The following is a 12,087-nucleotide window of genomic DNA, read 5'->3' on the forward strand; positions in this document are numbered from 1 at the left end:
CTGCTGAACATCGGCATGCTTACCAGGGAATTCACAAAACATATAATGACTTGGGCATCACTTGCAACAACTTTCTGCACCATCTCAAGGTCTGATTTGACACTGCAGTTATGATATTACAGCGCAAACACACCCATCATCTTTTGCAGTGCAATTTGCCCTTTCATTGCATCTGATTGCAACTATCCATGAAGCAAAGGATAAATGTTGCATTCGCACTAAGAACACAGTAGGCAGAACAGTTGCAGAAAGAGAAAACTGAAATTTTCAGAGGACAAGCTACAGGTCCTGATAGACGAGATGTAGAGACCTTCCTCAAAACTTTAGACATGAATTTAGATGTGAACAAGAGAAACCATATTTGGGATTTAATATCCCCAACAATACTACAACACTATTGACTGTAATAATTGCACATTACCTAAAATATATACATGCAAATAGCACACTGGGATGCTAATTGCTTGGCAGCACAGTTATGAGTGCATTTTACCCTCTGCAGGTGTGTTGAGAATTGCCACGCAAGCCTTTTGTGAGTTCACTCCTTGGTGTTTGTTCCTCTTTTTATCTTACAGGTGCATTTCAAGAAGAGCAAGACAACCTCATTCAACTCTGACTTTGGGGACAGGTGGCAATGATATAATGTCTCATTACTGGCTGCACAGTAGCCTACATGCAGCTCACATAATAAAGTTATTCTTATCAACAGGGGTGTAGCACAAAATTCTGTGGCCTGCACATGAACACAGGCATTCTCTATGGGCCCCTCCCCACATCCAAAGCTATTCAGTCTAATGAAGCTCAGCATAAGTTCAATCAGGAAGACCTTTCTCATGCTCACCATTTCACCTTTTTCCCTGTTTGACTATGGATTCATCACCCTCCTTAAATCAAACCATCTCTACAGGGTCTAATCCCAAAGACTTTCCACATTCTTATTCATTCGTTCACATGTTAATAAATATTCTTCTACCATAAAAACTGATTGAAATATCTTCAGCCTCGTTTCAATCAAGCAGTCCGGTTCGGTTCAGTTCGTCAGACATTAGAACGGTTATTTTTGTGTTTCAATTGTCAAGTTGGGAATGGTATAAATACAACTGCTTCCTTCTGTACCGTTTATTGATTCTAAGAGTTGGAGCTAGAAACACTGCAGTCCATTGACTGGTCAGGAGAGAATGGTCACTCTTGCTTGACAAGGACTCGGTGCACAAACTCGCTATTTTTAAATATCCAATCAATTACGATGGAGACTCTAAACACTTCAGTGTATTATTTTTTGTTATGAAAATATTGGTGTGCAGCCCCGTTCTGTGGAAGTCCTCTGCATCGTCAGTGAAAAAGAAATACAGCAATAGCCTGGTGGAGCAGTGACGCAGTTATTGCTAGCCGGTAACAACCCCACATACATATAAGAGTACCATTTGTGATGGAAACGCAAAACAGACCGAGGATTTAGGTGCATGTACGCACAGGTTATGTAGTAGTTCTAAGAGTACAACACCGGAAGATTTAAGTAGAAATACAGCTTTTGTGGGCCCTCTCAAGACTACTTAGTTCCCCTTTATCCCCCAGTCCTACGCCCCTGCTTATGACTAATTATTTTTATCCATTTCTTAATTTTTGATGGCACATACTAATCAGGAACATTGATCAATAACTTATTTTTCAGTTCTTTTTTTTAATTTTGTTTTTCCTGTCACTTTTTTATTTCACAGTTACACCACAAACAAGTTTCAGATAAATACACGTATGATTAATCTTTACAATCCTTCAAATAAATTAAGTTCTTTTACATGTAGGCTGGGTGAAGAGAACATCATCAGGAACAAAAGAAATAAAAGAAACATCAATATTTACATATTAAATGCACAAAAGTAAAAGTATTAAACCCCAGAACATCTGGAGCGGCAGATGTTAAGTGTGTATTGTTTCTTCAGTCACATCACACAGCTTGTTTGATTTTGTCTTAATGATGCAGTGGAGGCTGCAGCTGCTGTACATTCTCACGCTGTCTGAATGCATGACTTGTCTCACTTCATCTATGAACCCATGTTCACTGGGTGGAGCTCCAGCTGTCAGCGGATGAGCAATGATGACCAGAAGGTGATTGGCATGAAGACAGCTAAATTTAGGGAGGAAATGAGCACCTTTTTTTTCTCGGCATGCTACAAAATGTACAGTGCTTACAGATGATTTTATTCACAGATAGTTTATACAGTGTATTTGTGTCATTTGTGTGTGTTTGGAAATTGTCTTCTCGAGTGCCCACAAACACAGACGTGTCCCAGTGTAATGTCTCTGTGACACTCAGGAAATCAGACCAGTGTTTCCTGGGTGTGTGTTCACAGTCCTGCCCCGATCTTCCTGTCACCTCCTCCTACTTGCACCCCCTCCAGCTCCTCATCAGAGAAAGGGCTGTGGGGACTATAGCCAACGTCGGTGCTGCGCTGCAAGAAGTCCGTGGATCGTGGCATCCCAACAGGAAAACCATGCTGGGCTTCCTCCTCCTCTTCTTCTTCCTCCTCCTCTTCCTCTTCCTCCTCCTCTCCATCCTCCAGATCGAGATCTATCCCTCTGTCCTCTGGACTCACAGCTCTTCTGCTCTCCTCTGATTTGTTGGTGGCTGTTTTTCCTCCACTGCGTAGTCGCTGTGCCTCAGACTGGGCCGAGGCGCTGGCCTGCTCCTTCGCCTTCCTGCTGCGTTTCCACTTCATCCTCCGGTTCTGGAACCAGATCTTAACCTGCCGAGAGACGACAGAGCAAAGACAATGTGTTCACAAGATGGTTAACGAAACGTTTGGACAGATTTAGTTATACATTTTTGTTATGACATCTCTCACTTGCAGCTCCAGAACAGAGGTCATTCTAAAAGCTGCCAGTGGTTTATGACATCTTTACAGTATCTTCTCTTTGTGTGTGTCAGTCTTACAGGAGGTTTCTGCCCCTCGCTAATATTTATTATTCTTTTTTCCACTGACAATAAAGAGCAAATAATACATTTTCTTCTGCAGAATTTTCAACGACAGTTAAAAATTATTCCTAATTTATCAAAAAATATCTCTGTTCTCCTGCATCTCAGACATGCAACCATGAAAGCACCCTACCTTTAATAATGTACTTGAAATATATCAGTATTTATGATCAAATCTCAAACATAAAATGCAGAGAAAGCAAAAAATGCACTTAAATCTTCATTCAGTTCTTTGCTAGATAAATTCAGTTCAGACACTTGAAGCATGAACAGATGGTGACCTACAGTAATGTGTCTGTTGTACACTGTGCACCACTACTTGATTTATTTAGATGTTATTTCAGTTAAATCCAATTAAGAATGAAGGTATATTTCAATTTAAAATTTCACTGCTACTAATACTTATCTTTATGCTTTTTGACAACTCATAGTTTGTATTCTTAAGATTCGTAAATGTAAATTTTGGGGAAGACGCAGGGGACACGCTCCCCTCAATATTTAGAACATGTGCACTTGCACCCCAATAAAAAATGACAAAATTAAAGACATTTACACAATAAAATGATGCAGAAAAAACACAAATTGGGGAATAAATATTCAAAAGAATGCAGGAAATTAAGTGTTTGATGTTAAATATTTTTCGACACAGGATCCCCTAGCCTTCTGTTCCGTTAAAATAAATTGTACACCCTTGTTAAAATATAGTCTTTTACGATTGTGTTAGAAATGTCATTCATGATTTTATAATCACATTTCTGTGTAATTCTGATTTTGTGCCATTTGTTTTATGTCGATGAATATCTCAGGCCAGGACACTGTTGAAAAAGATATTTGATTGATTTTGATTTCAGTCAGGCTTTCCTGGATGAATACAAAATAAATATTGAAATTAATTAAAAGTCTATTACCTGCAGGAGTCAGCCCAAAATGTGTGCCTGCTTTTAGTTACTGAAGTGTGTTTGTCAAAGTCCAGATATCCTGCTGGATGAGCGTGCTGCAGCTGGCCTGTTATGAGATATGTTGGTTTCTTGCCTCATTCTTGTTTCTGTGAATCATCTTTCTGTGTTTACAGCCTGACGTGAACCTGCTGGCTGGTTTAGCACCTGGTCTCTCCTTACCTGTGTCTCAGTCAGCATGAGTGAGGTGGCCACTTCGAAGCGTTTGGGTCTGGACAGGTACTTGTTGAGCTTAAACTGGTTCTCCAGCTCCAGCAGCTGCTGACTGGTGAAAGCGGTGCGGGGCCTCCTGCACTTCCCCAACAAACCAGACTGAGGGCCTGCTGGAGGAGGAAGAGCAAAGATATCAGACTGTGGCTTCATGTGAGTGGAGCGGTGACATTTATTATTGATTTAATGACAACTTATTTCTCTTTGATAACAGAGAATCATGGATGCACTTAATTTTAATAAACCTTTAAGACTCTAATGCTGAACACACAATGTCTGAATATTTTCTGAAAATTCTACTTATTTCCTTTAAAGAAGAATCAAGTCTTTAAATGAATTATTTTGTCAGCAACTGCCTCCAGTCTTATTTATATAATACCAAGGACATAGGAAGTTCAATATAATTTTGTGGGTGGGAACAGGCGCACATATGCCCGCACTCTCCCGCCATCATTAACTATAATAGCTTTACTCCAGTTTATTGTTGACGGGGGGACACGGCAGAAGCGGGCGCGGAGGCCATAAAAACACAGGCATGCCATTAACTTAATGAAAATTCAATGAAGGCTTTTGGGATTTTATTGATGAACTACAGCACGTTTTAGGTGTTTGTTTATAGTTTCTTCGTCACACAAAGACAATTTTCATCGGGTTGGCGTTTATAGAGAAATAAATGGGCCAAAATTAAATCATGACACACAGATAAGCAGTGAACCGGTGCCAGTGTGCTTTGCGGGACAATGTGTGGCTGCTATTAACAATACATATAAAGATATCTGGAATTATCTTGAATATTAGACAAAGTATACCTTGGAAAACAAAAATATGTTGTAAATTATAGCCTAATCTTACTGCCTGTGAAATGGATTTGGTAAAAAAAAAAAAAAAAAAATCCAAATGCTAAAACTGCCTGTTTCTGTGTGATCTTAGATGATATTATTATTATTATTATTATTATTATTATTATTATTATTATTATTATTAATTTCTCCTATTCATATCTCTGAAGCATATAAAACAACTAATCTGGAGCAGATTATCAATGATATAATTTAAATATTAAATTAGTGGCTTTGATTTTTCTGGTAGCCTAATTAAAAATAGAAACAATAAGCAAAAAACAAAGAACTGAGTATTAACAGGCCTGCTATATTTTTTATAATAATTGCAGGTAATAATAATACTGATAATAATAATCTAAAGAGAACATAAGTTAAGTTTAGTCAAAAATTAACTCAGTTTCATTTGAGTGTGTTCATGAGTTTACAGCACCTCAGACCTTCAGAGGTCAAACCATCTGATTAAAAACTGTAAAACCTGATAACGGAAAACGGCTCATGAGTGACACAGATTTGTATTTATGTTTGAGCAATTTTAAAACAATATTTTTGCAAATTAAAAAGTAAGATGTAAAAATTTGGACCTGTAAAATAATTTTATCAGATTATATACTCACTGCTGTAATCTGGCAGTCGAGGCATCATGATCCCGGCGCGGATCCAGTGCTCCAGGGGCAGAGACCCCGCCATGGCGGCCGCCTTCAGGTGCTCTGGGTAGGTCTGTGTTAGCTGCGTGAAGCCGCTGTACGCGAACGCAGGGTGCTGGCCACCCAGCGCGGATAGCGGGTACATGGGTGCGGGATACATGCCGGGGATTGAAGCGAGTCCTGGATGCGGGAGATTTAGGACACCTGGTTTGTGGATTATTCCTTGAAGCTGTGCGGCCCGCGGAGACGGGGTGTCCGCGCGGCGGCAGGAGACCGGGCTGCCCGCCGGGCTGTCGCTGCTCAAACCGGGGGAGACGTCTCGGCTCACCCGGTTGGTCTCATCAGCGAGCAGGGCGTCGATTCTGAAGTTTTTCGATTTCTCCATGACGGTTCTCCTCAGCTGGACTGCAGAGTCTTAACACAACAAACGTGTGGAGCTTGGCGGGTGCGCACCTGTGCCGTGCGTCAGCGCGCAGAGAGCGGATCCTCTTTCAGTCACGAACTCATACAATCTCCTTATGTTTTCCTAAAAGTTATATGCTACTCAAAAATAAGCATTGATAAGTTATCAATTTATATCTTCGCGACTTAGAAAAAACTTTTTGACAGACTCTACATGTGCATCTACTTCCTTAAATTGTACCTGCACATGTCACTCTGCAACATCGCGCCCGCGGTGTTAAACACTAACTTCACAAAGAGGCATGTGTCTCACTCCATCAGCCGACCTCCTCCACCCCTGCAGGCCGGTGTGAGCTGGGATTGGCTGGAGGCTGAGCTGCTCTGACGGGCCTCTAATCAGCTAATTACTCGCTCGTTTCTCCCCCCAGAAAGCATTCAGAGTGAGGTAATGTCCAACCCTTGTCCCGCCTGCAAACACCTTCAACTGCATCAAAGCGTGGAGGTACATTAGAAGATTAGCCGATTGTATTTTCAGTATCTATCTTACTGCCAGCTCCTCATACTCACCACAGATTGCAACTACCTTGCCATAAACAAAGAATTATATCCACTGATTTGATTGTCCAAACTAATTATTAGTGCTGCAAACATCCTCCACACCTTAGCAACAGATATTGGCTGCAGTCTCGGTGTGACTGGGTAGCTACCTCTGATTGGGTGACGTTAAAAACCACTGTGTCCACTCCAGTATTTAAATCATTAATATTAATGGCTTGCTTCATGCTCATACTCAGGCCATACCAATGCCATTAAATTTTATGATCAGGAATTGCACACAAACCGTATAAAAGTGTAATGACTTGGCAGAAGAGGCTATAAGTTAATTGGCCTCCTGCTTAAGGTGAACTAATGCCATTTTAAGACCTGAGAAAGTGAAGGTGCATCAACTGAAGTGGAGTCTGACTTATTCTTTTCAACATGAGCGTCTATAAGCTGAACAAAACCTCATGAACATAAAATACAGCAGGGATACTCAACCTGCTTTGCTATGCAGGGGCCACTAATGCAAAATGACAGGAGGCAAGGGACCAGTTAATCAACAAACATTAATAGTATTTATTGCCCGTTTTCCACATTTCTTTGCTGTCCTCACTCATCTTTACCAAAAGACAAATCCCGTCGTAGCAGCCCAGCACAGGTCAGAGGTGTGTCTAGGATCTGAGGACATTCTGGGCTTAGTCCGGGCCTCTGTTGGGAGGGTCTTATTTTAATTGTGATTCAGGAAATGGTCAGTGGGCCACCTGGCAACCAGATTTGGCCCACAGGCCGTAAGTTGAGTATCACTGGGCTGCAGGTTAAGGTCTTAAAACCTGGTCTGTGCTCAACCAGTGAATAGATGTGAATTAAGACAATGCCTCTTATCTGGGACGTTATTCAAAGCATTTTATAATGAGAATCTGCATGTTGATGCAAAAGAGCCAACACTGATGCTCAACATTTGTAAATAGAGAAGATTAACTTTTTTCAAATGTTGTTTCAGAGACTTCTATTTATTCCTTACTTACCTATTTCTAATCTAATCAAATCTAAATATGCTAAGTATAAAGATATTGTAATCCTGGAAGCTTATACCCACCAAGTATAAATTTTTAGTTGTAGGCCTATATGTTAAGAAGAATAATAAGATTAAAAATAGACGACATGACCTCAGTGTCACCCTGCACGTGTGCGACATCTGCTTTAGTTTAGTTTATTTAACGGGGGCCATGCACAACACAGCTGTTGAGCCAGAGTTAGCTATATTGCTAATTTGCATCTGCAGCTCCCGACTTCATTCTCCAGAGCTAATGCAACTGATTGATTAATTCAGCAACACAATTAATCTGCAAAATCTTGATAATTGATTCATGGTTCAGGACAAATTCACTTTCAGCTTCTCAAATATGAGTATTTTCTGATTTTCTCGGTCTTTTTTGAAAGTAAGTGGACTATCTGTGAGTTGATGGTCAGACATAACAAAATATAACATAACAGGTACTGTACCACATGAGCACTGGGAAGTTATGATGGGCATTTTTCACTATTAACTGAGACTTTAAGGACCAAATAATCAATTGACAAATTAATGAAATGAATTCATAATTAAAACAATTGTTTGTTGCAGCCCTATTAGACAGTAATTCATGATGATGATTAAATGAATGCTAGGCAGCGATTAACATTAATAAAAAGATTAGTAAATGTGATCAGAATCACAAATAAACTTAACAAACTACCATTATTATTATTACTACTAGTATACAGTTCTGCAAGTGGTTTGTCCAAGTGGTGTTGCTGTACCCTGCAGCTACAGTGTCAAACACTGTACTGTCTCTATTTCATTACTTTTATATGTACTGTTACAGGTTTGGTAAAGTGTTAGTTTGTCACAGTAAATGTCAGGAAAAATGGTCATAGTATGTTATTTATAAAAGTAACTGAAAATGTCATTTCCTGCGGCCCCCACTCTTATGTTGGCTCCCTAAAATGGCACTCAGTCGTAAAAACTCTGAGAACCCCTGCATTAAGATTTTTGTTTTGAATGCTGTAAAATGATCAGTTTAGCTGTTAGGTTTCTACAAATTTCACCTGGGGGAGAATTCCAACCAGACCCGGGCGTGAGGGGTGGTGGATGGTTCCAACAAACAACGACTTTCACCTGAGAGAGCATAAGATTCTCAAACCCTGTTCTTTGTCCTAAACCCAACCATGTGCGGTTGTTGTTGAAGGAAAATTAAAGTCAATTTGCGGTGTTGTAACAATGTAGTACGTTTATTTTTAAAGAGACTGCATGTAAACGTTAAATTTCCTGTGAAAACGGAAGTGTATTTTGAAAGAAGACAATGCATGTAACAGGCAGAACTTGACCAACCAACACACCCAGGGTACTTTTCACATCATGTTGACATGGAAAGTCCATGACTAAACGCCAATATGTGACGAGGTCAGGGTAAGAATGTGTTGGCCTGGAGGGGGGAAGGTGATTCAAAATGGTCACCCCCAATGTTAAAGAGATGATTACGGCCCTGAATAAATGTCTCATTCAGAAATAACTGAAGTTGCTGTTTGGTGCTGATGAGTTTTAATATTTATAGTTGGCTTCATTAGTTCTTCATCACTTCAAACACCCTCACTAACAAACATCCAGTGCAGATGTCACAATGTTACAGTCTAATCCAGCTGCAGCTCCCACCTCCACCCACACAAGGAAATTGAAATCCATTCTGCAGATATGAATAAAACACTACATGGGGGAATCTTTATAAGACCCCCCACTCATGATATGTAATTGGCTGATGCACATGCGTGTGTGCGCGCGTGAAGTTGACCTCCAGAAAATTGGAGCGGTCTTTCAGGTCCGCCCACCTCTCTCTCTCTCTCTCTGTCTCCTCCTCACCAGTGTGGCTCTGTGTCTCTCGGCCTCCGCTCTCTATCAGGCAGATTACCGCCTGTCTCCGGCGCTGATATAGAGGTAATTTGCTCCAGGGAAATCAGTGCCGCTTTCTGCCTGTTTCTCTCAACCTCTTCCCCCTCAAAAGCCTCGTTCCCTTGCTTTTATGATTTGAAAGTAATTTAAATAGCCAGGCCACGGGTAAATCCGTCACCCGGGCCTGTTGACAGAGGCGCACAAATTAAATTGAATGGGTGCCTGAAACTGAGCTCCCCTCCAGTGTCAACTGCCCTCTGAGCAGCGCTTTGCACACTGTCCCTCTCCTTGAAGAGATCAAACGCTGCTGTGGCCCAGTGGTTTTCAAACTTTTTGTGCCCAAGACAAAAAGCCAAAATCTCAATGCACACCTGTATTTATACCTGTGCACAACAGCCTCTATAACCTGTGTTATCACTCTTATCATGACATAAATGTTTGTTTTTATTCACTAATATCAAAAAAAGATTGACAACCAACTATTACTCATGATATATTTCACAAAATGATTCACAAATTCATTTTAAACTTTTGAAAATTACATCAAAGCACCAATAACATCCATTTAAACAGGAAATAATGTAAGATAATGGGATGTTATATGTCACACACTTATAATTCCCACACACAAACCGCGACAAATAGGTTCCCGGTGAAGGCTTTTAAAATTATTCATTAATTCGTTCATTTTCTGTAACCGTTTATCCCAGCTGACATTGAGCGAGAGGTGGGGTACACCCTGGACAGGTCACCAGACTATCACAGGGCTGACACATAGAGACACTCAACCATTCACACTCATATTCACACCTACGGCCAATTTAGAGACACCAGTTAACCTGCATATCTTTGGACTGTGGGAGGAAGCTGGAGTACCTGGAGAAAACCCACGCTGACATGGGGAGAACATGCAAACTCCTCACAAGAGGGCTCCCCCACCCCAGGAACAACAGGGCTGTTGTTGGCCCACTACTTTGGTCTAAAGTGAAATATTTCAACAGTTCGGTTATTGGATGGTTTGTCCTCACATTTCCTTTTTTATCCAGCGCCATCATCAGGTCAATATGGTTTAATACCTACAAAACTAATGACACTCTCATCGGCCTCTGCTGTTGTTTGTGTTCAGTGCTAGAGTAGGACTTTGCAAATGTTAAACTTAACTAAGATGATCATTGATAAACACTGAACATGCTGAAAATGAGCATGTTAGCATGTTGATGTTTAACTTCAGTATAGCCTCACAGAGCTGCTAGCATGGCTGTGGACTCTTTATTTTGGCTTCCCTTTGCCTCACATCAGTACATAGCAGAGATAGTCATGTGGTCCTACATTGATTCATCAGGTACAAACCTTTCAGAGATCAGATTCAGCCACTGTGCAGCACAATGGGACTTGATGATTTACTGTGACGCTGTTGAATACTTCAGCAGTGTAGATGATGCTCACAACTGAGTCAAAAACAACAACAATAGCAAGACATCATTCATCCAATAGATATTTTAATGTTTATTTATCCTTAAATTAGCCCCTTTTATATGCCTACTCAAGGCGGTAATGTTGCACCATTATTCCTCCTTGTTCTGTATAAAAGTTACGAGGGCATTCTCGCCCTTAAGCTGGCAGCAGTGGAAGTAACAATGCTAGTAATCAACGGCTATGTAAAAGGGATAGCCAGCAGAATGGGCGTTACATTTTGCTGAGGTGATATGTGCGTGACCCACAGCTGGGAGATTTAAAAAGCAGCTAGAAGCAGTTAGCAGCTAACTGAAAGAAGAAGAACGGTACTAGAAAATGTCCGCAAATTGGAAAAATAATAAGGTCCTGGCACTCTTTACCCTCCAAGCAGAGGACTAAATCAACTGCCATATAACAGGGATGGTAAATGACTGTTGTTACCATGTTATGCCCTATATTGTTTAGAGAGTGCTGCCCCGATACATATGTTGTATCACACTAAAGGCCGATGCTGTTGTGTTCCATATCACGCCTCTTTTGCTTCCGGAACACTGGCATACTGTCTAAAATCACACAATGGGGCAGCATTATGCCTGCATTGTTTAGCTCTGTGTATTAAAAAGCAAACCCAGTGCAATGAAGGGTCCTTGTTGTGGCTGTTGACTCTGATCTGACCAACATAAACTCTCATTACCGTACCTCCTTTTTACTCCTTACACACTTGTCCTCGCATGCACATGCCCTCTTGAACCCTTTGCAGAGCTCTCAAAATGCAGCACACACCCTTCACACCGTGAGAAGACAATTGGTTCAAAGAGACCGCCGGCTCTTAAGTTTATCGACGATTTATGTGTCAGTAAACTTAGAGGCCGACAGGACTTTACTGAAACATTAAAGAGCTTATCAGCAATTACAGGCATATTTCTCAATCATTACCACAGCTCTGAGACAGCTTGCCCTGTCCTAAAACTAATCCCGCCATGCTCTTGTGTTCTCTGTGTGCCGGCCTCGTCTGCACATTATTGACTCCCACTGGGTTGCTGATCCTCGCTGGTTAATTTAACGTTCTGATAAGACCATTCACACTGTTGATAAGTGAGACTAAAGAAAGTTCAGGAGCTCCTACAGATTGTCAGTC

The 12,087-nt window shown here is 40.9% G+C and overlaps 1 protein-coding gene across 2 annotated transcripts; it reads right to left on the reverse strand.

Moving 5' to 3' along the window:
• Window positions 1-1,664: 1,664 nt before the first annotated feature.
• mnx2b (motor neuron and pancreas homeobox 2b) lies at window positions 1,665-6,835 on the reverse strand. Of its 2 annotated transcripts, none has more exons than XM_033619272.2 (3): window positions 5,597-6,835; window positions 4,093-4,250; window positions 1,665-2,744 (listed from the first exon to the last, which is right to left on the reverse strand). In XM_033619272.2, exons 1-3 carry the CDS (start codon window positions 6,009-6,011, stop codon window positions 2,346-2,348), a joined length of 972 nt encoding a protein of 323 aa, XP_033475163.1. In that variant the 5' UTR covers window positions 6,012-6,835; the 3' UTR covers window positions 1,665-2,345. The 2 variants fall into 2 exon arrangements, with proteins under 2 accessions (XP_033475163.1, XP_033475154.1); XM_033619263.2 differs by having other exon boundaries at window positions 4,093-4,253; window positions 5,597-6,811.
• Window positions 6,836-12,087: the final 5,252 nt, after the last annotated feature.

Source organism: Epinephelus lanceolatus, chromosome 2 (assembly GCF_041903045.1).
Source record: "Epinephelus lanceolatus isolate andai-2023 chromosome 2, ASM4190304v1, whole genome shotgun sequence".
Taxonomy (NCBI): domain Eukaryota; kingdom Metazoa; phylum Chordata; class Actinopteri; order Perciformes; family Serranidae; genus Epinephelus; species Epinephelus lanceolatus.